The sequence below is a fragment of the Chelonoidis abingdonii genome, chromosome 2 (assembly GCF_003597395.2).
Source record: "Chelonoidis abingdonii isolate Lonesome George chromosome 2, CheloAbing_2.0, whole genome shotgun sequence".
In the NCBI taxonomy this organism is placed as follows: domain Eukaryota; kingdom Metazoa; phylum Chordata; order Testudines; family Testudinidae; genus Chelonoidis; species Chelonoidis abingdonii.
Genome location: NC_133770.1, coordinates 285,595,472 through 285,623,182, shown reverse-complemented (window position 1 = coordinate 285,623,182; position 27,711 = coordinate 285,595,472). Strand labels below are relative to the sequence as shown.

The window sequence follows — 27,711 nt, the reverse complement described above, 5'->3', positions numbered from 1 at the left end:
ATCTGAAAGGGACATCCAAGCACAGAAGACACAGGAAAATAGGGGGGGTTGAATTAGGAATGGCGCTTCAGTGCAGATTCTCCCTAACTGCAGATCAAACAAATGAAGATCACAGAGATTTCTGGACTAAATAGCACAATGGAAGAGGCCAACTTGTCATAGCTCATGTGAGTACCCCCAGTAAGGGTAAGCAGTTAGTATGTGTGTAAGTCCACCCCTATTTAGCAAAGCACTTAAGCATGTGCAGAACTACTTTAAAATTGAAGTCATCGTGACTTAAGCATATGCCTTGTTGAATCAATGCATTAATGGTGCTACCAGGGCACTCTGGTATCTAGCTATTCAATAAAATACGCACTCTCTGTCCTTATGAAGTGTATATATATTTTCTTTTTCTTTTCCATTTTAAAATTCTTCCTTCTTGAATATGTTTGGTGAGACAGGCGGCCAAGAATCGGAGCCCCCAGCCCTTCCACCAGAGCTTCCACTTGCACCTGAAAGAAATCTGAGTAAGAATTTTTAATCTTTCCTTGTTACAATATTTTCATGCATTAAGAGGCAACAGGGTGCAATTTCTTTGGGCAAGAGATCCAGAAAGAACTTTCCAGTAGTGTTCACAGATCTGTCCCTTATTATACTGGACCTTTAGCTGAGGTTAAATAACCTCAGAGCCCTGAGTCACCTCTCGCTTGCACTTATCTTACCTTGATGTAAGTCCATTGACCTGGGTGGAATTCCTCCTGATTAACATCAGTGTTAAGAGGAGGACCAGGTTCCTCTGTCAGATACTGCATCATTGGTGCTGCTGGAGCACAAACCAAAAGCCACAGAACCAAAACCATCTCTCTTATAACCTTGGTGAGGTCCCTCAAGTTGACTAGAGAAGAATTTGTACCACTGATCCCGAGTTTATTGTTGCAAAAGGTTTATAGCTAATTCAAACTAGGAATTTACATTTGAAACTATAAAATCTAACCTGTTTCTCAAAAGAAAAGTGAGTCTGAAAACTGAGGGTAAGTGAACCTCCAAGTTTCATGGTCTTAACCATATCTTAATCATTCAGCCAAACAAACTTCTTTTTACATCTTAAGTAGGATGGGGTTTATTCTTATTCTCTGGGGTTTATTCTTATTCTTAAACCCCAGAGATTATATAATGGGCAATTTCTGATGGCTGTTTGGGGTCTGTGTAGTTGAAAGACAATCTCACTCCAGTCCCCAGCACACACATATTCACATAAAAAATATCACAGTCATAGCTGACATTTTTGGCAGTCACAGAAGAAAGGATCAGATGAGTACAGAGAATGAAACGTATCAGTTCTACTGGAGGTGTTCCTTCAGAGCTGGGTAACATTAGAGTAGTGCCCCTCTCCACATGGTTACCTCCTTTAACATTAAACTCCTTACGGGTTTTGATGGACAGAGCTGGGTTCGTCTGGATTCCACCTCCAGCTCAGCAGGCTGGAACATCCTTATCTTCTTCCCATAGGAAAGTATTTAGCGGTGCCTCCCGCCCCACCCCTCGTTCCTCCTGGCAGGGTCAGCAGGGCAGCTTTGAAGGAAAATCCTAAGCACAGGACAACACCCACTTACTTGCCAGATAGTTGGAGGCTCCCACGAAATAACATGAGTGCACAGTATGTTCAGGAGAGTAACTGTATTAAACAGAAAGTAAATATAACATAATAGGGTAAACCACTGCTTTCAGGTGCCCATGCTGATAATACTCATGAATTTCCCCAGTCATGTGACTGGACAGAGCAAGAGTAAAATATACTGTCCCATTGTTACATGTACTTTGTAGGGGGCCTTCACGACCTGTGACAGCAATTGCTTCTGTTGAGCAATTAGTAACTTGGCAGACTTGGCTCAGCCCAGACGACTCACACATGGGTCCCTCCACAGGTTCAACAGGCAGCAGGTAATAAAATCCCCAAACCCCACCCCTGGGCGTAAGGACACAGTTCAGAGAAGAGGGGAGTCTTCCAAACAATTTCCCTAACTAAAGGATGGTGCACTCACAACTCCATGAATGATCCTCAGGTTCAGAGCTGGAGCTGAACTCCTCGGTCACTGCACTGCAGAGGGGCTGACAATCACAGTTGGCAGGCATCCTCTTCATGCAGGAATCGGGCTGATTCTATTCCCCAGGTTTCCCTTTGCTGCCGGTGGGTGGGAGGGTGCATGGCTTAGGGTGAAAATTATAACAACTCTACTCAAACCCTAACTCTGATCTCCTGCCCTAGCGCTCGGATACAGTCACAGCAGGCTGGCAGACTGGGGCTAGCAGCAGGAGCAGTACTTGGCACATGGTAACTGATTTATCTAGGAAGCCTGACTGAGTAGGGAGTTTTCCCAACAAAACTCTTAAAACTGGGAGTCACCTTGAGCAGGGAAAGGACTGGGCTTAGAGATATTACCTCCAGGCACCCAGATGCCAGTTCTCAGTGGAACCCTGCGCTGCAAGCTTGGGACTCACAAACACATCACACACCAAGTCCTTTCCTTTCTGTGGCTGGCTCCAGCCTCCTCCAAAATGGCTTTTCCCTTCTCACAGAGCTCCCAGGAACAGGCATCTCACTTTCTATTGGTCAGGCCAGTTCTTCTTCCCAGGCTTTGACTTGTCAACCATTTGACTCTGCCCCGCTCCTTTCCCCCAGACACTGCCCCTGCTCTGAGCAGGTGGGCTGGTGGCCATCCAGGTACACCTGCTATCCTCCCCAGAGCTGACAGGGCTCCTGTGTCAAAACTGTGTCTCTTCTCTCTCCCTCTTGGTTGCCTAGCAGACTTTGAGTCTGCCCTTGGCCCTTTCCTCCCAGGGACAGACGTGCCCTCTTCCTGAGTTACAAGCACACAGAGACGCAGGAACCCAAGTGAGTTCTTTGGGGGTGAGAATGAGAGAGTGCTGGGAGGGAAGCTTGCGTTGCTGTTGCATATGCAATACTTCTTCGAGGGATGCATAGACTTCAGTATCCAGGCCATCAACATAATTTTCATATGGCTGTACCAAAACAAGTTAAAAGGCCTGAAAAACGGGTCTTCAAATATCTTTACAAAAGAATGCCTGAATACCTCCAAACCCGGTTATGCCATCACTGACCATTGTCTCATATGCCTTGTGGAATTTTCTTAAAAACCCAGCTCCTGGAGTCAGGTGATTCTATGAGCATCTCCATCTTTCAATTTGTCTGTTAAAACTTATGTTTCTAGCCTCCTTAGCTGCAGAGAAAATCATGACAGTAAGATCCTGAAAGGCTCAAAAACCAGGAGGCAAAAAAAAAAAAAAAAAGATTTCCAAAGGTATTATTTATTAAAATCTCATGATTTAAGGGGGCTTGTCTCATACTTTTTGAATGCTCAGGGTTGGCTATACTGCAAGAGTTATATCATGCCTGCAGCTGCATTGTGCCTCCCGTTGAAATCAACATATTGAAATCAATGGGAGCGCCATACATTTATACAAAGGCAAACATTTTTCACCATTTTAATTATGCTTTTCATTTAGACAATATCACATTCTTCAATGGGGTCTTTCAAAACGTGGACAGTGTTGCATTGTTTTTTGGTAAGTGCAGACTCATGGTTTGGTATTTTTGGCAGTAAAATAGCATGGAATTTGTTTATAAAAAAAGAGCAGAAAAATCTCCAGAAATTACAGATTCCTTTAAAGCTAATATCTAAGGATTAAATTGTCTGCAGTTCCTAAGGCCCCCAGAAGGACTGCTGCACTATGTCAGTCCTTAGACCAGAGGTCCCCACTCTGTGGGGTGAGTGGAGGAATGTTCAGCGGAGTGGGGGGCAGAGGAACTTTCAGCGGCATGTGGCAGGGCCCAAGCCAGCCCCCATGGATGGTGGGAAGGGAGTGCCAACCAGCCCTGCTCCGCTCCCAGCTCTGCTTTGGCCCTGCCCCCAGCTACGGCTCCACACCTGTCCTTAGCCCTGCCTCCAGCCTCGACCCCTGCCTGCAGCTCCATTTGCAGCCCTGCTCCCAGCTACAGCCCCAGCCTTGGCCCACTTACCCCGTCTGTATCCCCCTACCCTGGGGAACCACAGCCCCAATCCCGGCCCTGGGGAGCGGGTCACAGATTAGGTAAGTGGGGGTGTGACCCTGAAAAGTTTGGGGGCCTCTGCCTTAGACCCTGATCCTGCATTTGAATCCATGGAGGGGGACCCCAGCAGCTACAGTATCATCCAGGTCTTTCCCAGCTCTGAATATCATCCTCCTATATCTATTCTCTCTTAGACTGCCTGGGTTCTCACTTCACTTGGCTACAGTCTATATTTACCAACTTCCCTGCATTGCTCCATTTTGTGAGCAAAATGAGGTGTGTAACTGGACTTTGCCCCAGGGATTTTGAAGACTATGGCTGCTCTTGCCGGTTCGAGATGGAAGGGCTCCCTGTGGATGAAGCGGACAGGTGTGTTTTGTTCCTGGGAGATAGTTCTCCTGGGGTGGAAGAGTACGAGCGGGGAAGAACAAAGTGTGGTGGGAGGAGCAATGTTGAAATCTTGCAGCAACAGTCTGAAAGTTAACACTTGGCTAAACTGCTTATGGTCATAACTAGGGAACTCTTAGCTGTACAAATGGATGATTGGCTTACATGCTAATATCCAAGTATCCAATATGTGCTTACCTGTAACTGCCCATCCTCAACCAACAGTGTCTCCAATGACCAATTAAACATAAGCTATAACATCGGTTATCCTAGCCGCCTAACTGATCATTGCCCTGTGTTCGTGCCATCCATTTCCCAGTCACCAGCAATAAAAACAGCTACTTGCAGCACAGCCCTGAAACCACACAGAGCAGTAGCTTCGCGAAAGGCTGTTTTCAGTGGTCTAGCGATGATTTTAGAACCGGATAACCCCATCCCCTGGATCTTCAGGCATGGATAGTAACCCCATGTGTTGTGCTTCTCCCTTGCTGTCCCCAGATATTGGGATTTATCATCCAAGCCTTTATTTCCCTGAATATACTCAGCTGGGAAAATGTGGACTCTCTGCCCCTGAAATTAAAAACAGGTGTAGTCCACACCGCTGCACCCGCATTTCACTGGAACCCTGGCTGTGAAGCTGGGTTAAACTGGTTGCAAAAGGAAACCACTCCTGAGAGGCAATGGAATTTCTCTATGCACATGCTCATTGTCATAGTACCTGACCATCTAAACACATTCATAGGTAACAGACATGGTAGCATGGAAGCACAAAGCTGTTCTCTTCATTATACACCTGGGTAAACTGAGGCATGGTGTGATTAAGTGACTTACCTCAGATCACACAGGACATTTTTGGCAGTGTTGGGAACAGAACCATAAACTCCTGGGCTTTAGCCTCTGCCCCTGGTGGATGGATCTTTGAAGGTAATTCAGTCTGTGCTCTTCCTTACTAGGCCAGTAAGGTAAAATATAGGACAGCAGGCTTCAGTGCTGAGAGTCCTGTTTCTTCATGGTCACTTGAGTGGGGAACACCGGGAAAGAAATGCAACACAGCCAAGTCCTGCAAAGGAGTAGGTGGGGAAAGAAGGGATTTCTTCTTCTTGTCATGGCTTAAAGAGGGTTAATGTAGATTTTTTGCATGGAGATGAATCCGCTGCAATCCCATATCATCTGAAGGGGAGGAAAATGGAATTATCTTCCCAGCTGCAAAAAGCCACACAAAGTCCTTGTGAATGGCTTGGTGAATTGTTCTATGAATAAAGGTTCTGACACTCTGAAATCAGAGCTTGATCCAGTTCAATGAACTGATAGCTGAGAAAGCTCTACAGCTTAAACAGCCCCTCACTTATCATTTTAATGAAAAGATGTGTAAATACAGAAGCCTGAGAAACTGTGGGACAATCTATCAGAGTCTTTGGCCTGAGAAAGATTCGCAGACACGGCCTTTTCAAACAGATGGATTTGAAATGGGTTAGCAGTATCTCTCCCATCAGTACAAACCCCACTGTACGATATAGGAGATACAGATGTTTGCTTTTCTGTATATATATACACAAGATACTGTTCAGATTTAGAGAACCTTCTTAAAGACACTGAAAACATCCTGCTAAAAGAAACATTTCTGCCAGTGCCAAAATCTGTGTTATGTAGAGGTTGGTGAGTTGCTGAAGTCCATTCTCCATCTAAATTCCTTAATCCTGATCTTCTAGTCCAAGACTGGAGAGGTGAAGCAGAGAACTCAAGAAACTCGCCCACAGTCAAGGAGGCAATCAGTGGCAAAGCTGGCTTTAGAATTAATGGGCCTGATCTCCACGCTATTACTCCAATTCTATATTAGTTCGATTGCATTGAACTTAATAGAGTCACACTGGTATTAAACCGGTCTGACCGAGGATCCTGAGATTCCAGCTGGGGTCTTTAAAGTGAAGAAGTTAAATAATATTTTGCTGTTCACGGAAAGCTTCCACTGAAGGATCCCAAAGCACTTTGAAAATATTAATGAAATTAGCTTTTCAGAGCCCCTCTGAGGGAGGCAAGTAGCATCATCTCCACAGTCTGACTGAGCCAATTCAGTCTCTGTGAATCTAGGCCTCAGTTTCTAAGGTACTTAAGTGCCTAAATCCCAGATTTAGGTGCCAAAGTGGCCTGGGATCTCTAAGAAGAGTGGGGCTTAGCACACCTCCGCTCATTGGCCAGCTCCCCGCCTCTACTGGCTTTTATGAATCACAGTCGAAGGTCTCTATCCATTTCCATTCATGGTACAGGAAGCCTAGGTGCCAAGCTCACAGTGTGTTCCTGTGATGCTGAGCATCTCAGCACTTAAGTACTTTTGTGAATCTAGGCCTGTGACATGCCAAAGGTCCTGCAGGTCACCTGTGGCGGAGCAAGGAATAGGAACCATTTCTCAGTGGTCTCAGTCCAGCACAACACTTAATATTCAAGTAAGTGCTTTGCTGGATCAGGATCTTAGTCCTGTGTCTTAACCACAAAACCAAATCACCCTCCACTAGCTTTCCCTTCTCTGATGCTAAGCAGCAAATCCCTTAACTGTTGCAAGTTCAAATAATCCCACTAGCGAGAATGAAATAAAGGACCAAATATATAGGAAGTTTCCTTATATCCCATGAAGGATTCCACCTATAAAGACCACTTAGCTCTCTACTTTTACCCCATTACTCTTTCATTCTGCAAACCTGCGCCTTTGATGCTGTCTGGCTGCATGGCGGGGCTCTAGGTTTTGTACGTGGCTTGAATTTACAGCACTCAGCATTGTCTGTATACTTCCCAAACATTGCCAAGAAGCTCCGGGGAGGATTTCCTCGACCTCTTACTGTAACAGGCAGTTCGTCTTGGCGATCACAGGCTGTAGTCGGATCTTGGAAATTCGATATAATGTTGATTGTTCAGTTGAAGACTATGTCAAGGCTTTTCCCATCTTCATTTAATATCCCCCTGGTACAACTCTGATGCTCAAGTGCAGTCACACCATGGGAAGCTTCCAGCAGAGAAAACAGATGGATACCAGTGAGTGGAAACAATAGACAGGTCAAACACTCACCATGTGTTAAAACAGATGCTTCCTTTTCTCCTCTGCCCCTGTTAGTGCTCGCTCACATTTTAAAGACAGTTACACTATAATGCAAAGGGTTTCTGTCATTTGCTCCTGTTCTGTAGAGAACGTACATGGGATCAAACAGTTTGAGTCCACCCAGTGTGGACACAATCCAAGGCCTCGTAGGAGATCTCTGTTCAGAAGCAACCCCTGGGATTCTCATAGCCTCAGACAAATCATTTGTACCAAGACAACAACATCCTAGGCAGAGCCCATATTAGCAGCCCTCCTGCTTGCCTCGCTGCTGAGAGCCATGACAACGTCAGAAGATGGAGATTGTCTTTGCCTTCCCAGGCAGCGCAGGGGCAATGGAGCACACTTGGAGTGGGGTAGAATGAAACAAAGTGCTCACAGGGTACAACCATCTGTGGCCCAACACAAACACCAGCCTATTCCATACACATGGAGGAGGACATGGTGCTCATGTCACAGCCTTAATAATCCCTCCAAATACCTGTGGCAGAAAGATATGTCTGATTATCTGTTATGAGGAGGCAGAGAACCCAACCTGCAGAGAGGTTAAATGAATCCCCTAGTCCCACAAAGGAAGTCAGCCGTGTTCAAACACAGCAACTCCAAGTCCGGTGTCTTGCCCCAGAACAGTGGAAAAGAAGCTTGCACCTCCCTGAGTGACCTGAGAGGCTGCCAGAGGCTGGGGCTGTCCCCAACCCTGGGCTGTCCTAACTTGAACTCTGTCTGCCATGGCTTTTGCAGCAGCCAAGAAATAGCTGGGGCATAGAAATGTCTCCTGTTGGCCCCTCTGGGCCAGGGACTCTGGAAAGAGGAACTAGCAGAGCCAGCTCTGTGCTTGGCAGGGAGACTCTCTGTGCCTGAGGGCTCCTTTGCACCGACACAGTGTAAGCGGGGTGCAGCAAAGTGGGGAGAGGCAGACAGATTCTCGCTGTGCTCAGTCTATTAGGCCTAGTCAGCCATGAGGGGAAAAGGACCACACACCCATCCTCACGGACAAAATAGTCAGAAGAAAAGGGGCGCCCCCCTTTCTCCCACAGCATCCTGTACACTCGCCTGCTGCACAGCGCATCACCACCCCAAAGGGGAGGCAGACAGTGAAGTGAAAATGCAGGTAGGCGTCCCTGGCATTCTTCTCGTTGTCTTCTTTGTTCCTTTGTTTTGTTTCTAAGCTGCTGTTTCCAGCACCGCAAATGTTATGAAGAAGCTGTGGAGCTGGAGTGCTCATGGGACCCTGCCAAGATTTCTATGGACATCAGCTGTCTGACGAAAAACATTACCTGTGGTAAGGTTCAAAGGGGACTGCTGCCTGTTACGCGGGCTTTGTACTGATCGGGGAAAAGGGGAGTTGCTTTTGCATTTGTACAGCGCCTAGGGCAACGGGGTCCTGGGCTATGACCGGGGCTCCTCGGGGCTGCAATGATATAAATAATAATTCCCATTAATTTACTGAGAGCCATGTAGAGACTACGCAGAAATCACCCACGATTGTCTTGTAGGTCTAGGTATATTTAATCCTGCCTTGGTGTGGAGGTATGGCCCAGAGGGTCTCTCAAGGTACCTTCAAAGCTCTGTGTTACGGCTCCCTGGATTCCAGATGGAATGGCTGTTGTCGTCATGTAGATGCTAGTCAGAGGTATCAATATTCAATTGGATGTAAAAACAAAAATCCAGGAACTGCTACAGGAAACCCGGTGCTGCGCATCCCTGATGGCAGGATCACTCTCTTTGGAGGCCATTTAGCATCATTTGGTGCATCTGTGTGGCTCACACATGTAGCTGACTGCTCAAGAATGTGGAATGACGTTTTTAAAGCCCTGTTTGTCTTTACTGAACCTCAGCTAAGACTGTGAGGTGCTCAGATACTATGGCAACGGGGATCCAGCCAAGTACCTAAGATAGGAAATTTATTTCATGTCCAGAAGGGACCATTGTGATCATCTAGCCCAACCTTCTGCCTAGCACAGGCCATAAATGTCCTCCCAATGACTCCTGCATCGAGCCCAATAACTTGTGGTTGAGCTGAAGCATCACTTTGAGTGATAAGGAGCTTATCACATCCATTATAAGGCACGGTGATCAATATTAGCATTGCACAACAATGTCAGTGTACTGCACTGGTTGTCTTCATACGTGTTTGAAAAATACTTGGTAGTCTGGCCAATAGCATCAAGTGGAAGATATCCATTGTGAAAGCCGTATTAAATTACTATCCAAAGCAGCAGCAAAAGTCAGGCACCTTCTAGAGCTGGTTTGCAGCTAAAGATCAGGCAGAACTGAATGAGAAGCCTCGGAGGTCACTTTAAAGTGGTTATTTAGACAAAGACACCGAAGGGCCAGAAGAGACAGGGCACTGCGTGCGATCCTGGGTGTCAGCTCCACTCCCTCACCCAAGGAGTTTTATTTCACTTTACGGGAGTGCTGTGCAGCTCCCCACACAAACTGTACCTAGCAAGGAAATAAGGAATTAAGTCATTCAGCATCCTAGTTACACTCTGCCCATCAAATCATTCCCTTGGACCATCCAAGCCACAGCCCCATCTAATGCCAAACCACCAACAGGCAGTTTTCGTTTACACCATAAATATAATACACCAGCTGAGAGGAGGTCTGATCAGCAAGACGTTAAAAGTGCTGATGAGCCCTGTGTGAACCTGGACTCCCAGCACTGATAATATTGGAGCTGCTCCAATATTGGAACAATTTTACAAAACATGCAAATAAGCCACACCCTCTGGGCCTGTCAATCAGCATAGAGAAAAGCAGACATGCCAAACCCATGGGAAAAAACGCAGAAATTGGGCCTGTTTTTGGCTTAATTGGCTTATAGTTTGTTGCTTGTTTGGCTTGTTGCTTGTTGATTTTTTTTGATTGGCTCCTGACAAGCAGGGGCAAAGGGGGGAGAGAGACTCAGGGGTACACAGCGGGCCCACCATGGTCCCAGGCTGCATGCCAGGGGGATCCAGTCACACAGAGTGTTGGCGTTATTAGGGATTGGCTTGTTATGACTGTTTCGAAATGGGATTAGCTTGATTTTTGGCTTATTGTGAAAGTCGGGGTGCTTATTTACCACCTGAAAGTTGGCAATGGTGGAGAAAAGGGGCATTGAAATGACTTTGTAAGGGGAGGGAGCTCCACTCAGCTCTGGTAAAATCTGAGCAGATGTTACCATGATGTGCAGAAGTGATTTTTCACTCCTCTATATGGTTTCTATTTAAAACAAATTTCCCATCAAGCACTAGTCCTCTGTAAAGACCAGGGGCCAGTTTTGAGAGCTATTACACCATTGTAAATGTAGCGTAGCTAATGCATTGATAGCGCCACTCTGGGGTAAGCCTGGTTTAACTAACAATCTGATCCCACAACTCTTGCTAGTCTCACACCAAAGCCATTTTTGCTTTAGTTCTGTCTTCAAAAAAAACACGTCACAATGGGGAAAGTCCCCCTTTACTGGAAAATGGCAAAGGTATTTTTGTTCAAACTGGAAAAAAAGTATTGCCCTTGCTTAGGGTGTCAACCTGGAAATAAATATTCTTCTCAAAGGTGAATTTGTCACAGAGTTCTCAGTGTGGGAAAACAGAAGGTTGCGATTGAAATTGTTTGGCAACCTGTACTGTAATGCAAAGCATGTTCTGTAATATTCCCTACAGTAAGTACAGTGACAGCTGCACCGAGTATGATCTCTAGCCAGTGGTAGAATGGAAAAACAACATTTACCTGAAATGTCACCATGAATTTCCCTAGGATAATTCAATCGTATTGCTTTGTAAAGCTGGAGTTTATTTATCCTTGGTACTTGCAGAAACACAGTACAGGGTTATGTTCTGCACAGTGAAATGGAGCTGTTGATGGAAAGCTGGAGAGGCAAAGGCAGATGGTGGAAACAGATTTCAATGGTATCTTGTCTGGATTTTTGTTTTTACTCCAGAGTTTGGGGATCCTTGTGAACAACTTCTCTGCAATTGTGACAAAGTGGCTATTGAGTGTTTTGTCCACTCACACGTTAACTCTTCCTTGAATGGCCTGGATGTCTCCTTCTGTCCAGGTCAGGTTACAGGTAATAATAAAGAGCTTGTCTACTGACCATTCAAGTCAATGGGAATCTTTCCATCAGCAGAAAGGGCACCAAATGGGATCCAAGGAGAATAGTGCTGCCACTGGTGTCTTGGTTTCTTATGCTGCAGATGGTATCAATGTCTGTCCTGTTCTCTGCTTCATGCATCATTTCCATTTACTGTGACTTAGTGAATCCTAGTGGTAGGAGGGTGGGGTTTAATTCAGGTGATTTGACTAGATGGCCAGATCTACAGAGCATGTTTGTGGGTGTGAATGGGGCCAGACTGACAGCCCTGACGGTTGAAGTCCTCTGTTTGCTCTTAGTAAAGGTAATTCATGGGTGAGAGGGGAGACAAGCTTCCCCACTCTGCTCACCTTATGGGACCCCTCCCTGGCTTGGCAGAATGTAGGGTAAGGTCAGGATGAGAGAGGTATTCATCTCCATTTCCATCCACTGACCTCTAAGGCTGCCCAAAGGGCTACTGATCTGGGCTATAATTTTATTGTTATGGACATTTGTTTAGTGAGATCCCCCAACTCGTTTCAAATAGGTCATCGAACGGATTATGAGATGGCGATGACTTTTGGATACTCTGGCCTTGGGCTGGCATTGAACTAACAGGGGCAGCTTCTCAGCCCAGCTCAGTGGCCACGTTTCCAAAAGTGCTTAGCAGCCTGTGTGTGTGCTTGCAGGAGCCTCAGGAAGCACCAGAAACATTAGAGTGCCTAAAGGTTGTTACGCTTAGCTCATTTACACAGCCTTCTTTTTTTAATCTGCCAAGTACTTTACCAATATAAACTACTTAATGTTCTTGGTAGAGTTACTCCTCCCAGAACCCTGCAAAGCTGGCAAGTGTCATCCCTACTCTATAGACAGGGAAATGGAGGATAAGTAACAGCCAACCAGGAAGTTCACCTCTATTGAGAGAGGCCCAAATCAAAAAGCTCAGGGTTTTGATATAAAAATAGTTGTTTCAAGACAATTCCATTTCACAAACCCAAACACCATTATTGTCCTGCAGACCGCTCTGCTTAGTACTGATGTTAAGGGTAGATTCTCTCTGAGGTCAGTGATCCCCCCGACTAGTTTGGGATTCAAAGCTTCCCAGGTATGTATCTTGGCAGAACAGAGCCCTCATAAATCAAGAAACCTTTTCATTTGACGGTCACCATGATGGGGCTCCACTCACCATGCTGGTGCCTCCTACTGGTCATTTTAGGAATTAGCTCCGCAAGTCGGTACACCCGCTCCCAGTGGGGCCTCAGTTGCCGGGACTTCTCCTCCCAGACACATCTCACTCCAAGGAAGGCAGTGTTCTCTTCATGACACAGCCTCCGGTCGTGTCAAAATCTGTGTTTCCCCCCTTCCAGGGGCAAGTATTGCAGTTCAACTGTCCCACCACTTCTCCAGTGATGACTGCAGCCAATTGTCTGGCCACTTCCCCAGTGCCCCCAGCACCCTCTTTGTCCTTGCCTCAGGGCCTCAGCATGCAAATCCCAGCAGTCAGCCAGGAGCTCTTCTCTAGCTCCCCCATCTCTGCTAGCAGTACTGCTCTGTCCAGGGAACTAGCTTCTGACTGCTTACTAGGCATCCAGTTCTTTCTCCTTTCGCTTCAGGGTGTAACTGCACCTGCTCTGCCCTATGGCTCTTCTTATATGGGCCTGCTGAGCCCTGATTGGCTGTTCTTCGCAGCTCCTCTCCTATTGGCTGTTCTCTGCACAGCCTCCCTAGGGCCCTATTAACTCATTGCATGCCAGTGGCCCCATCATAGTCGCTCATTTGATGACCTTCCTGTATAGCCGCACTGTATGTTTCAAACTTTGAAAAAAATGCTTCCTAACAGTATATCAGCTATGATCTCTCTTCTTCTCAGAAACAACTAGCAAGAAAGGATTGACAACGCTTCCTATGGAGGGTATGTCCTGAGCTCTAGAATACTTTGCCTTTAACGTATTCAATTTATATCAGCTTATTGATTGCAAAAAAAATAGCTAGTGCACACTTCAGCAGAGGGATTCTTTACAGAAAAGCAAAGTGCAACACCTCTGTAGCAAGATGCTAAAACACAACGGGGAAAGTTGTCAAACGTGCCTAAGGAGCCTAAGTCCCATTTTCAAAGGTGACTCAGGCAGGTTCCTAAGTCACTTTTGTAAATGGGATTTAGACTCTAAATCATTGACAGGTTGAGTCACTGTCATAGGGTGACTGGCTCCTTTAAGAGGGAGCAGGGTCCAGTGGCCATGTGACTGGTTGTCTGCTGCCCAGATAGGTTTAAGAGAAAACATCTGGGCCTTATAAAGGGGTAAACAGCAGCTGAGAGAGAAGAGCTGCTGAAACGGTTTAGGACAGATGTAGCTGAGATCCCAATACATAGCGGCCCAAGTAAGGGCCCGTGAAGTCCTGAACTCAAGAGGAGGGACTGACTCAGCAGAATTTAGGAAGGGCTGATAACTTTGTGGACAGGTTTGGAGCCAGACGACCAAGGAAGAGGGGCTGTGCCCCATAGGAGTCTTGAGTGGATGAGAGCTACTATGGCTGTATTTCATATTAATAAACCTGTCCCCAAGAATGTTGCTTGTTATTAGACATAAAATCTCTGTGGATTATTCTGGGGACCCACGGCAGGAGAAATTGAAGAAGGGTGCTGTTGAGTCATACTTGGCCAGCAGGGGGCACTACAGGCAGACATGCCCTTTGAGAGGTGCTGTGAAAATGTTACCCACAATGCTCATAATTTTTAGAGGTAGTTCTGTGTGTCCAACTACGGAAGAACACATGTATTTAAAAAAATAGACTGGTTCAACTATCCAATTTCTCACGTGTGTGTGTGTATCTAATATACACATACAAACACCACTGTTTTAAAATAGGCTGCCTCCCACATGTTAAAGATGGCAATGATAAAAAGATCAGATTCATGCCATTTTACATGCACACTTTTCTAACTATAACATCTTAGGCCCTGATTCAGCAAGATACTTAAGCAAGTGCCTCATTTTAAGCATGCTCATGCGTTAAAAGTAGTGATGTTCTTGAGTACCTTGTTCAGTTGGAGGCTTAAAGAATAATGATCATGAAGGAGTTTCAGTAAATGTTTTCAAGTGAAAGCTCTATCAGGCAGGGCCTGGACTTTGTTCATGTTGTACAGCACTGACTGCCGAGTAGTGTCAGCACTGAACCAATAGTGCAGCAATAATGAACCGAAATAAATCAGCTTCCACTTGCACCAGTACTGCTAATGACTGTAGTCATGTTACACTCAGTTGATGCCTCTTGAATTGCCCATGAGCTGATTGTGTTTTTATGGCTGGTGAAATGAAACCTCCTTTATTTTTGCAGAACTTCTGTACCACAGGGGTGATAACCCACTGCTGACAACTACTTCCATGACAGAAGGTTTGTGCATTGACTCTGCAGAAGAAACACTTCCAACAAATTTCAGAACCAGTGAAATAAATAATCCAGGAAAAGACTGAAATATGCTCCGAGTTAACCAAAAGGGCTAATATAAAAGAACCTACCATTGGTCCTGTGAGCTAGTACAAGACTAAGTCCCAGAGTATAGTGTTTTGGATTTGTAGGTGCCCTCTGCTGGGAGGACTCGCTTTAATACAACACTACAATAAGAGTATCCATCCAGAAATTTGTAATGCACTGGAATGTGGCATGTGTAATTCTGATGTCCAGGATCAAATCGTGAGGTCATTGCTTAGCTTTTACTCGAGGAAATTAGTTAATGACGTCAACGGGAGACTTGCCTTAATAAGGACATCAGGCTTTGACTCATAGTGAAGTCATTGCATTGGGATGGGGCATGGGAGGGGGGGGAGAAGGGAGATTTCACTGTAAGAGGACTCCAACTTTAGACAGAGCCAGCAGAGCTGCTCCTTGAAAGACCTTTCAAGGGAATGGGGCCGATCTATGTAAAGCACAGTGTAAATTTGTGGTGTCGTGTGCAGGGGTTTTACCTCTGCCCTCCATGCAGAGAACATATGCTGGGCTGTTGCGGGTGAAATCTAACGCTCACCTTAGAGAAATACAGAAGAGAAGTCAGATTAATGTATTTCTCCAAAGCTAAACGAGTCACTTGTGGGGAAGAGGGGAGGCTGCTGCTTTGAAGGATTTTCCACATAGCAGGCCGGCCATGACATGTCTTTGTAGGGACATGGGAATGCATCATCTGTTATTGCTTCAGGTATTAGCAAGAAGGGGAGCTGGGCAAAGCAGACAGGCTAGACAGCCTCTGCGCCGTGGTCTCAAGCCAAATACACTGTCACCAACATGCCTGATCGCCACTTGGCAGAGCCCAGGCACCTTTTTGGAATCTGGGTCCCTGTACAGTGGGGTTGCTCTGAACCATCACACCAAGCATGAGTCTGGAAGAGTAGAAAATCCCAAGGTCTCTTGTGAATGTTAAGACAATAATGTGTGGTTTTTGTTTTTAAAGGAATTCCACCTGCAGCCAGCAATACCAGCTTGAAACCCCCCACTTCTGAGTGTAAGTGATAGTGTTACTTCATAGCTGTCCTCCCCTTGTTCTACGCCACATCTCTTACTTCATCGTTTGCAGCTTGCTTTTCTGATCAGACAACAACTCCAGTCTCGGTTTGTGTATTTACAGCGAGTCCCAGAGAGCTCAGCAGTGCACGGGGGAGAACGCCCAAAGCAGAATGTGAGTGGCAGTTTCTGTATTTGTACGTCTGTAATGATCCTTTTCAAAAAGCATAACGATAATGAGGCATATGTAATTAGCACATCAACATGAGACCAAAAATAACTGCAGCAAATATAAACCTTTATTAGGAAATTCACAAAGTTGGAAACACTGCTTGTAACATAGCTAGTAAATGTATCTAGTAAACGGAGGGCGGGATTCTGAAAAGCACTGAGCACTGGACCACCTCTACTCCCATTGATATCTGTTGGAGTTTTCCCATTGAACTCATTGCAGCAGAGTTAAGCCAGTACTGAGTGCTTGTCATTAGAGAGCATCTATGCTTCCTTACATCCCAGAAGCGAACGCTTATACTCTGGTATAAATATGCAGATGCCAATTTTAGGGTTGTTTATGATCTGCATCTCTAAATGATTAAAAAGCAGGCAAAAAAAAAAAAAGCCCTTTTCAGGATGAATTTAGCATGCAAAGGTAGTGCTGCCTAATAGTTAGGAGAGGAGAATTGGGTTTCATTTCCAACTCTGTAAATGACTTTCTGGTCAACCATAGACAAACACTTAAGAATCCAGCCCAGCTGTCCACTAATTATGGGTGCACATCTTAAAACTTCCACAGGGACACTATTGAAATTTTGGACCTTAACTTAGGTTTACTCATCTGTAAAATGGGTGTGCTATTATACTTCCACTTTAGAGTAGTGTTTGTGGGGCTTATTAGTAAAGTGAAAAGCATTGCAAGCACCTAGTGACAGATATATTTTATAATGGGATCAAAACCATTTATCATTTTATCCACAAAACACATTTTCATCTACTGCAAATAGAAAAGAGAGTACAAACCTCCAGTGATGACATTTTCACTTTTTCCACCCTATCACAAGGCCTTGTGCAAAGGCTGCATTCACCATCTTTGCATTTCACCATGGTGTGTACTTCCTTACAGTTTGTTTTCTGATAAATGACTCACATTTTCTGTCTTCAGTGGCTATTTCTGCTGAGCCCAGTGACTTGGTCCTGAGGACTCCCAAAGCAGAGGCAAGGAGGTTTTAGTGGTGGTTTTATTTTTCTGGCAAATCAGTCACTGCAAGCTCCATATGGTCATTCAGTGGCATTAGCTGTAGTCAGCTGGCCTTTGCGAAGCTGCCTACTCACTGCCCCTGCCCTGCAGCTAACGAGCAGTTTAGAGCTCTAGCTCAAACCAAACCTGAAGTGGGATTCTCAGACTAGTTGCTGTTGCCAGCATGGCCTGATCCTGTAGCCAAGCTCTGAGCATGCCTAAGACTTGGCTTAAGTGCCTCACTCCAGGGAAGGGTTCAGGCCGAGGATCCTGAGTGGAGGGAAGATTCTATCTTTGACCCATCACTGGGTGCACCAGCTCAGCTGCATAGGTGCCTAAACCCCTCTCCCTGGCATTTCATCCTGGCTAACTTAGATTGCTCACTGCTCAGTTTACTGACTCCTGAGGCTCCCTCTCTTAGGCCATAACTTGCCCGTGCATTGTATGGGGAGCCTGGGCACCTAACTCAGGGTTGAAAATTTCATTAGCGGGCAGGTTGCCTGGGGTTTAGGCATCACAGCACCGAGCGGAGCAAATGCCTAAATCTCTTTGAGGACCATTGAGTTAGCATCTCTGTGCCTCAGTTCCTCATCTGGACAATGAGGTAATGACGACAGTTGGTTCTTCTTTGAGAATCTCAGATCAAAGCCACTAAACAAGTACGGTTTGTTTGGTTCACTACCCTAGTGCTTCTGCTTTCCGGTCTAGTTATCGCAAGAGATCACGAAGGCACATCTGCTTCCTTCGTGGATCCCACGCTAACAGGTAAGTGAATCTTAGAGCTTGACTAGATGGTGTCACAGTGCGGACAGGGGTGAGAATAAACCTGCAGATGTGTGACTATAGCAAGGCACTTGGTAACACAATGCCATTTGAAGTGATTACTATAGTAATATTGTGGCTCACTTGCTTTGAATTCTTTTTTTTTAATCATCTTTCCTGGGAGAATTTATTTATTTATTTTTTTTTTTAAAGAGAAAGCCAAGTTAAAAATCTCATTTAAATGACAAGCGTTAAAATTGAATTGGCCAGTTCACGATTTTTATGCTGTTTAGTTTTTGCCTTTCACTGAATTTGAGCAATGAAACTAGATTTGTCATTACCACTTTCTGGCACTGTCTAGCAGCATAGTGCAATGTCAGGATCGCAGCCTCTGCTAGAGAATCTTTCAGTCAAGGCAAAGAACCATTTTCAGTGAATGTTGTTTAAATTTCATAAATTATTTCTAGCTGCAATTTCAAAGGCCCAACCGGAGTTAATTGCCCGTGCGCCTTGACTTCAATGCACTTTGTGCCTTTGAAAATCTAACCCTCCATTAACATCAGGTTTTCTAATACAATGATCCTTTAAAGCACATTCATAGATATTACAGCCAGAGGGGACCATTATAATGCTCTTTTCTCACCTCCTGCCTAGCACTGCATAGAATTCTTTCATGACCTAAAATTGCTTAACGTTTTGCAGTTACTACAGTGAAGATCACAGCCACAGCAGCAGCTGCTACTGAAAGTAAGAAGACAGCACCAGGACCCCTGGTTTGATATCCTACAACACCCTTTTATTTTCAGTTGACCTTTATGACGTTAATTCAGATGAACTGAACTGGACCAGGGAAATTTCAGGCGACACTGAATGTGGGAGGGGGCCACCGGGGGGAGAAGCAATTTTTCATCTGTGCCATCTCTGACTTGGGTATTAGAATTATTTGTACTGCAGTAGTGCTCAGGGTTCTCGGTCAGGGATCAGAGCCCATTGTCCTTGGCCCAGGACGAACACATACCAGAAAGATGTGTGTCTGCATCAGAGAGGAGTAATCCGCCAAGTTCTTGGGAGATTGCTACAATTAACAAGCACCTTCTGAGTTCTAATCCTGCCTCTGAGACTGGCGTACTCCAAAGCCGTCAACAAGTCAGTTTACCTCTTGGCCTCAGTTCCTCCATCCGTGCAATGGGGATAATACTACTGTTAATGATAATGCTAGTTCCTCTGTACTGAGAGGGGTCTAGCACACCTTTGGGTACTGCGTAATAATATTAATGCTTTCAAACCATTTCCCAATAAACTCGTGTTGCACAAACTAACTCTACCACCTCAGGAGACAGTCGTTAGTGACCCGTTGGAAGACAAAGGAGAGAATGAGCATGGAGACTGAACTACCTTCTCACCCCTGGCAATTTGGTTCCTGCAGGACAGGTGTGAGGCAGATTGGCAAAGCAGTGAGGGGCTGCCAGTGTTGTCTGGTCTGTGTATAGACACATTACTTCAGCCTTGATGGATCTCAATGCAGCACCGTTCACCTGCTCTTAAACACAGAAACGATAAAGGTCCAATACACACACCCCAAAATCTCTGGGTGTCACACATAGCAATCACTGTTGTCTGGAATGTGAAGTGTTGTAGCTGTTCATGGCGAGATGCCTGCAAAGTAAAGCATCCTAACTCTGGTTATACTGTCTATGACTATTGAGCATTGCTCACATTTCACTGCATCACAACCAGCTAAAGCAACCAGCAACCCCACTAGCAATGACCAAAGCTTCTTGGATTAAACTTGCTTTTCCCCTGAAAAAATGCATTCTTGGGCTGACCAAAACTGCACAAATTCACATGCAATATACCAGATTGGTTCAGGAAAAGAAATTCTGAAAAAAATAAAAATGTTTCATTTTGGAATTTTAAAAATGAAACACATCAGTGTTTTGATTTGAAATGACTTTTTGTTTTGAATTTTTCTTGTTTTATTGAAAAAAATGAAACAACATGTTTTGTTTTGGGTTGAATAAAATGTAATTTGACCTGAAACAACATCTTTTTTTGTACTTTTTGTTCTGTCAAAAAATGTTCATTTAGTGTTGACCCAAAGCATTTAAAAAAAATGTTACGGTTCAGCCATTGAACCGAAAAATGAGTTCTTCACAGAGCTCTAAGTCCAACCCACTTGAACCCCGCTAAGCAACTGGTAAATACTTTATTGTCAGTTCTTTTCTTCACATGCCCTTGTGTGTGCTTTCCTTCTCATTGAAATCTCCCAGCCTCATGCCAAGGCTACAAGTCTCCACCAAAACTCGCTGAGCTCCATAAACAACAGTAGTGTATATGCAGGGGAATACAAGAGAACATAAGTGAACGGAGCCACTACTCTGCATTCTGCCTTTCACAGTCTCTTCATGTTCTCCTGACTCATCAGCCAAACCTGAGCTAGAAGAGTGTGTCACCGTCTCTCATGCTGCTATTCACTTCAGCACCACTGGGCTACTTTGATGGGGTGATGGACCAAGAACGGAAGAGTGATGAACTCAGGAAACAAACACTGACCTGCGCCTTTTCTGGTTGCCCAATCACCTGGTTAGGTCATTTAGCTATCTGGGATAATCCTTCACCTTCCAAGTGTGACATGCATTCTTTTTAACCTGTAATAAACAAACACCACCATCTTTAACTAAGATACATAAGAAATGTGAAGAAATTAATAAGAGTGGGAATTTGGGGTTTCTTTCTATGGCTGGCAGTTTAAGATAGTTCTGTGTGGGATTATTACTCTTTCCTGCTACCTAGGAGGTCAATTTACTTCCCATTTAAATGGGCGTGTTGTTGGTGATTATCCTGCTATTTCTCCTTCTTGCTTTTCCTTTTCTTCCCATCAGTTCAGAGGGGGCAGGAAGGCGATTTAATTGTAAGTGCACCTTCAGGACTTACAGAGGATGCTTTCCTGATGGAAGGACCAACCACAGCCACAGCAGGTATTAACTCAACAGGGCCAGACGTGATACCCAGTGGAAACGATCCCACCACGACAACAGAACAAGGTGAGTGCACAACAAATGAAATTCATTTTCTATTTCAACTTAAACCACATCCCTGTTCCTGTTCACAGCTACCCAGGCCCAGTATTTCCCCAGGCCATGTGGAGTGGCACTATTACCTCCCTAGATGTATGTATTATCCAAACATGGACCTCCTAGAATAACATTGGCTTTACTCACAGCAGCATGTCACTGTGCAGAACACAGATCAGAAGAGGTCACTGACCAAAGCTCTCACTCAGCCTATTCCGTTTGCAACAAAACTTTTTGTGCACCCACGAAAGGCCCACATTTGAAAGGATTTCAGTCACATTGCTGGCTCGGCGCCTACGCTTGCGGAGACGCTATTGATAGTAGAACGAGGAAAGCGCCATCTTGCCTCTGTGCGATTCTTTCTAATGCAAGTTAACCTGTATATCATGTGATCTGCAGAGACAAGCTTTAAGATAGGAGAAGCGAGCACAGCTTCCTCTGCGATATCCCTAGAAGTGACACTCGCTGAGAGGGGACCTGATGAAGCTGTCAGACAAGGTAGACATAATGGTTTTCTCAGTTACATTTAATGAAAAATGGGTCACGCTGTACAGCGAAGGTACGTTTACAAATGGTGAGACTGTTATGAGCATGTTACAGACATGGATAGCATGTGTTATTGATGGTTGTAAGTGTATCAGCAGTGATGTAATAATTTCTCTAATACCTTCCGCTGAGGTGCTTATAACCATCTCTAACAGTGCTGGACTCTAACATTCTATGACTTAACATTTATTAACATATGGAGCTTTCATTAACCCCTTATAAACTATTTGCAAATGTACCTTTAAAATAAAAGGTGGATAAAAATGTACTCAGAGAAGGGATGTTCACTTGCTTTATGTTTTTAAGCAAGTTTAATTTCCAGTCTAAATGACACTTTATTGCCTGCAAATATCAGAGGTAGTAAAAGGACTTTTTCCCTCCCAGACCCTCTCTCCGCTCTTTAACAGCTCCACTGTTCTCCCAGGCTCCCCATCTCAATCTTATTTTCAGCACCTCGGTGCGGAGTTGAAAGAGTTCTCCAAGATGGCTGAGAGCTGTCACTGTTGCAGGTCTCAGCATGCTTCGTCAGGAGATCCCCCCGTGTGTTAGACGTGGTGATGGGAATGGCCTCAAAACTAGGGGCTATGGATAGTCAGGAGCCAGAGGGCAGGGGGAAACCAGCATTTCTCAAATGGTTGAATTACTTAAGTTGACTTTTAGATAATAATTACTCATATTCTATTAGTCCCCAGTCTGGGATCAGGGCCCTGGAGTATGAATGGAACAGGAGAAAGAGGGTCACATTTCAGAAGGGACATCATTTGGGGTGACACCAGAGGCTCAAGGATGCAAGCTGGGGCCAGGCTGTACCAGACAAACATGGGCCTCTGAGCATGTAGCAGTGAAAAAGATTTCCTTCAATTCTGACTGCTTGCTGCATCACTAATTACTAAGGCCCCATTGAGCTGAGGACTGTGGAAACACACACTCTGCGCCCCCAAGGCCTCTCGGTAGAAATATACAAGACAAAGGGAGTATTATCACTGTTTTATAGATTTGGAGACTGAGGCATATGAGGATTAAAGTAGTTTACCGAGGGTCACACAGGAAGTCTGTGGCAGAAGTAGAGATCAAATGCAGATCTGAGTCATAGTCCAGAGCCTTAACCACAAGACCATTCTTCTTGTCAATAGGCAGGCAACAGGTTGCTCATGCACTCTCTGCTCTGGTAGCCAAACTTAATTAGGAAAAAATTTAAAGTGGATTATGGAGGAACATCACACACACATCAGTTTAGCATTAATGGTGTGCGTGGGTTAACTAGCACAAATTTCATTTTGAAAAATGCGCCTATTGGAGTCCTGCAGGGGCTTCTCTTTTTAATCCCACAATATCCACTCCCACCCGTTCCCACATTGTTTGTTGAATTTTTATCCTGCTCTCACTGTTACGGCAGTGAGTCCTGCGGGACCCATGGGATCCTGGTCCCGCAGCAGGGCTCTAGCCCCTATTGTTCCTTCCTTCAGACACAACATAGCCATTGTCTTGCTCCTTATTCATTCCTCTGAGTGAGCTCTGGATTTTAATCACTTCATTTTCTGAATGAGTGCATTGCATTCTTATTTCCGACCATCTTAAAATGGCTTTGGGCACCTTGGAAGAAAGGAAATGTTACAGTTAAATTGGCTCTAAGTGCAAAACATTAATATCACAACCCCTTTTAACTTGCATCTTACACTGGCAGATCAAAACAGCTTTCCCGTCATGAAAGTCTGTGTTCCCATTTTGACTATTCTCTGCCTCTCTTTTCTTAATGATGCTCAGCTGGTTTAACAACATTTAATTACTCGCCAGTGCCTTTGAACGGGAGATCTTGTTTCATCTGCCTTTTCCTTCTCCACAAAGAAATAGTCATTAGAATCTATTCTAAGCAAAGGCAATTTGTGCTCAGTGTAAAACAGCTGGTTTTAAAACAATTACTTGGAGATAATAGGGGAGTAACTGAAGTTTGGGAGTTACTTCAGCTAGATTTCAAGATGGTCATGGTTTTGGTTGAAGGATAGAAATATTGGGATGGTCTTTAAGAACAACACAAAATAAAATAACTAAGTAAATGAAGGAAAATCTAATCCCAGTGAAAAGACAGATGTAGGATTTCTCAAGTCACCTAAAACTACAGTGGTAGTCCCATGAGTCTAATCTGATTGAACACATTTGACCTCCTTTTACAGTGTGCTACCACAGCTGTTCTTATTCCTGTTATAGTAGTGCCTAGAGGTCCTGATCATCATGCGACGCTAGGCACTGAACACACACAGCAGAAAGACTAACATTGTGTAATAATTTATTAGTATTACCATAGTGACTTGGGGGTCCTAGTCACACATGTGCTTGTCCTGTACAAACACAGAACAAAAAGCTGATCCTTGCCTGAAGAGGCTTACAGTCTTGCATAACATTCTGCTGAAGATCCTGTGAAGCATGTGGTATGTGGAAATACATACAAGCTGTATGTCACTCACCAGTTTTATGAAAATCAGTTGGTAAATTCAGACCCATTCCAGAGGACCTGTGTAATTAGAGAGATGTTCAATAAGGTTCTGAGGAGAGACATGGATTATGGAAGGCAGAAACTATGTAAAATGAGTAAGAATTTGAGAGAGAGTATGTGGTAGCTCTGACCATTCCAAACAAAGAGAAGACATGGTCTCTGCCCAGAACCTGCATGTTACTTAGTAAACAAAATGTCTCTCTTTACAGTCTGTGACAGATTCACCTTTCTGCAAATGAGTGGGAACGGAAAGGTGAAGCGAGAGCTGCCTCGGCTGGGAGAAATGCTATTTTGCTTGACTGATCGATGCCCACAGGAATTTGAATCTTATGGCTGCTACTGTGGCCAAGAAGGAAGAGGTTATCCTACAGATGTACTTGACAGGTGCTGGATGGTCAACAACCTGCTAGTTGGCATTGTCTGTTGTTAATCATGGTTATTACAATGGTGCCTAGGGCCCATCCAAGATCAGGACCCCACTGTGCTAGGCCCTGCCCCGAAGAGCTTATTTAAATAGATAAGACAGAAATGGTTGGGAAAAGGCTAGACCAGAGGTTCTCAAAGTGTGAGTCATGACCCCAAAATGAGTTTTAATGCGGTCATCAGGGCTGGTGTTAGACTTGCTGGGGCTCAGGGCCAAAGCCCAAGCCCGAGGGCTTCCACCCTGGGCTGCGGGGCTCAGGCTTTGGCTTCAGCCCTGGGCACTGGGGCTCAGGTTACAGGCCCACTGCCTGGGGCTGAAGCCCATGGGCTTTGGCTTTGGCTCCCCTGCCCAGGGTGGCAGAGCTCAGGCAGGCTGAAGCTTCAGTCCCCCACTCAGGGGGTTACATACTATTTTTTGTTAGAAGCGGATTGCGGTGCAATGATGTTTGAGAACCACTGGGCTAGACCGTTCACACACAGCAATCAATGGGATGGTGACAAATGTAATATTAACGTCTCAGATTTGAGGGGTGGAGTGGTTAGGAGGGGCAAGTAGAGCACCATAGGTGAGGAGAGGGAGGGGAAGAAGATGTGGAGTGAGGCTGAGGTAAAGCATACTCAAGGAATGGAGGGGTTGAATAGTAACTTGCAGATAGACAAGCTAGTCTGTTAACATAGATCTATGCTGCACTATCCTTTTGAAGGATGTAAACACCCAACGTGAAATCCTGACCCCACTGACGTCAATGCAGTTTTTCGTTTACTGGTGGATACATCTAAGAATGAGATAAAATTAGAGAAAATTCACGGTAACTCTAAGAAAAGGGAAATCTCTTTCAGGGTGAGTTCCAGTAGCATGTCAAAGAGTCTCCCTAGGGGAAGTGATGGAAGTCCTGAGCACCTGAGCTATCTTAAGTTGGACTACTAGAATATATATCATAAGGAACTAGCAGGAGAACAAAAATGAACAGGAGTACTTGTGGCACCTTAGAGATTAACAAATTCAGCATGAGCTTTCGTGAGATACAGCTCACTTCTTTGGATGCAGTTTGTGTGTTCCATTCTATGCATCCGAAGAAGTGAGCTGTAGCTCACGAAAGCTCATACTGAAATAAATTTGTTAATCTCTAAGGCGCCACAAGTACTCCTGTTCTTTTTGCAGATACAGACTAACATGGCTGCTACTCTGAAACCTAGTAGGAGAACAGACTCTGAGTATAGGTCTTCTCCAGTCCTAACTTATATGACTTATTGCATGGAAGGATTTAGCCCTCACGATACTGGCAGTTTCCATTGTCAGTCAACTAAAGTCTTAGGGAATATATGAGAAACAGATGACTCGTTTTTGAGAACATAGGAACGGCCGTACTGGGTCAGACCAAAGGTCCATCTAGCCCAGTATCTGTCTACCGACAGTGGCTAATGCCAGGTGCCCCAGAGAGATTGAACCTAACAGGCAATGATCAAGTGATCTCTCTCCTGCCATCCACCTCCATCCTCTGACAAACAGAGGCTAGAGACACCACTCCTTACCCATCCTGGTTAACAGCCATTAATGGATTTAACCTTCATGACTTTATCCAGTTCTCTTTTAAAAATTGTTATAGTCCTGGCCTTCACAACCTCCTCAGGCAACTTCTGGGAACAAGTAAATAACTTCTCCTTATTCACTTTCTCCACATCACTCCTGATTTTATATAGGATTACTTATGCAATTTATTACATCAGACAAAACAAAATGAAATGAAATAAAACGAGTCCTGTCTCTCTTCCACAGAGCTCACAGTTGAATAAAGACAAAAGCAAGGGACTCTGAGTGAAGGAGAAATAGAAAGGCTGTAATAGTAAGAGGATGAAAAGCTTTATTTAGCAACTTGTTTGGATAAAAAAAAGTTTTTCATTAAAGGTTAAAACAAATGTTTTCCCAGTTTCAAGATGCAATGAAAACGAATAGCCAAAATAACTAAATACTGTGTGCTCCAGGGAGAGGAGTTACTTTTAAGAAAGGTAAACATTTGTTCTTTGTTTTAGGTGCTGTTTCTCCCACCAATGCTGTATAGAACAAGTTAAAAAACTTGGGTGCCAGCCAGAAGGAAGTTTGAGATCTGAAGTTGTATGTTTAGATCATAAACCGAAGTGTAAGTTTGGTCAGATGATTAAATGTATGACATTCCCTTTGAGCACAATTGAGATCAGTATAGAAGCACACAACTAGAACAGATTCACGGAAGTTAGAAATTGGAAAAAAAAAGTGTTATAACAGTGGAATTGACCTTGAGTAGGGAAAAAGGTGATCAGGTTTAGGTAAGGCTTAGCTAGAATGTGCTAGCTAAGCTTGATCTAAACCCGAGCACTCTTCCTAGTTAAGCAAAACCTTGTCCATAGAGCACTGGTGGATCTCAGGGTATGGTTGGCTTCTATCAGGTGGGCACCGGGATGTAAACTGGTCAGTTTCAGAGCGCTAACATCTACAGGGCCTGCTGAAGTCAATGGCAGCTGCAGTTGCTCAGCATCTCTGAAAAAATCAGGTTACTTATCGTATATTTAGATGCCTAACCATGAATTTAGCAGCCTGATTTTGAAAACTGTGGTGATAGGCTTTATGATAAGTGGTGTAGCTGACTACACATTTTTAAAACTGCTTACACCAATTACAATTTGCTTTCGGCCGTTTTCATCTTTAAAATCTCCTTTTTAAGGCATTGGCTGGAGCATGTGTGAGAAGCTCCTGTGTACCTGTGATAAGACAGCAGCTGAGTGTATGGCTGCCGCCTCTTTCAATGAAAGCTTGAGGTTCCTAACTAGGCAAACCTGCCAAGCGAACAAAGCCTCATGTCAGAGTGGAATAGCTGAAAGGCCTGCAGGTGACACTGGAGTAGGCACCAGAACCTCCAGCTCTGAGGAGAGCAGTGAGGAGGCAGGTCCATGGAGGAGTGCTTTAAGAAGAATAAAGAGAGCTGCACGACACCCCTGGGGAAAAGCCAGAGCCACACTACAGGAGAGATAGCCAAGTCTCTATATCCAATTGGGAAATGGCATGGAGGGCTCCAGAGTCAACCACTGTGTGTCCCATTTTCTCTTATCTTTGTACGTTCTCTTTTACATTT

The 27,711-nt window shown here is 44.7% G+C and overlaps 1 protein-coding gene across 1 annotated transcript; it reads left to right on the top strand.

The window, feature by feature from the left end:
- The first annotated feature begins 427 nt into the window (after positions 1 to 427).
- Positions 428 to 27,711, top strand: OC90 (otoconin 90). Its single transcript, XM_075062033.1, has 16 exons — positions 428 to 509; positions 3,508 to 3,567; positions 4,246 to 4,420; positions 8,693 to 8,805; positions 11,449 to 11,577; positions 13,451 to 13,492; positions 14,917 to 14,973; positions 16,025 to 16,075; positions 16,199 to 16,249; positions 18,017 to 18,073; positions 18,773 to 18,817; positions 20,953 to 21,114; positions 21,544 to 21,642; positions 24,391 to 24,565; positions 26,636 to 26,742; positions 27,304 to 27,711. Exons 1-16 carry the CDS (start codon positions 428 to 430, stop codon positions 27,609 to 27,611), a joined length of 1,713 nt encoding a protein of 570 aa, XP_074918134.1. The 3' UTR covers positions 27,612 to 27,711.

Coding starts and splice junctions, on each gene's coding strand:
- OC90 (XM_075062033.1), top strand. CDS start 428: ATGTTTGGTGAGACAGGCGGCCAAGAATCGGAGCCCCCAGCCCTTCCA. Junction 8,806..11,448: donor GACGAAAAACATTACCTGTG/GTAAGGTTCAAA, acceptor TTTTTACTCCAG/AGTTTGGGGATCCTTGTGAA. Junction 14,974..16,024: donor AACTACTTCCATGACAGAAG/GTTTGTGCATTG, acceptor TTGTTTTTAAAG/GAATTCCACCTGCAGCCAGC.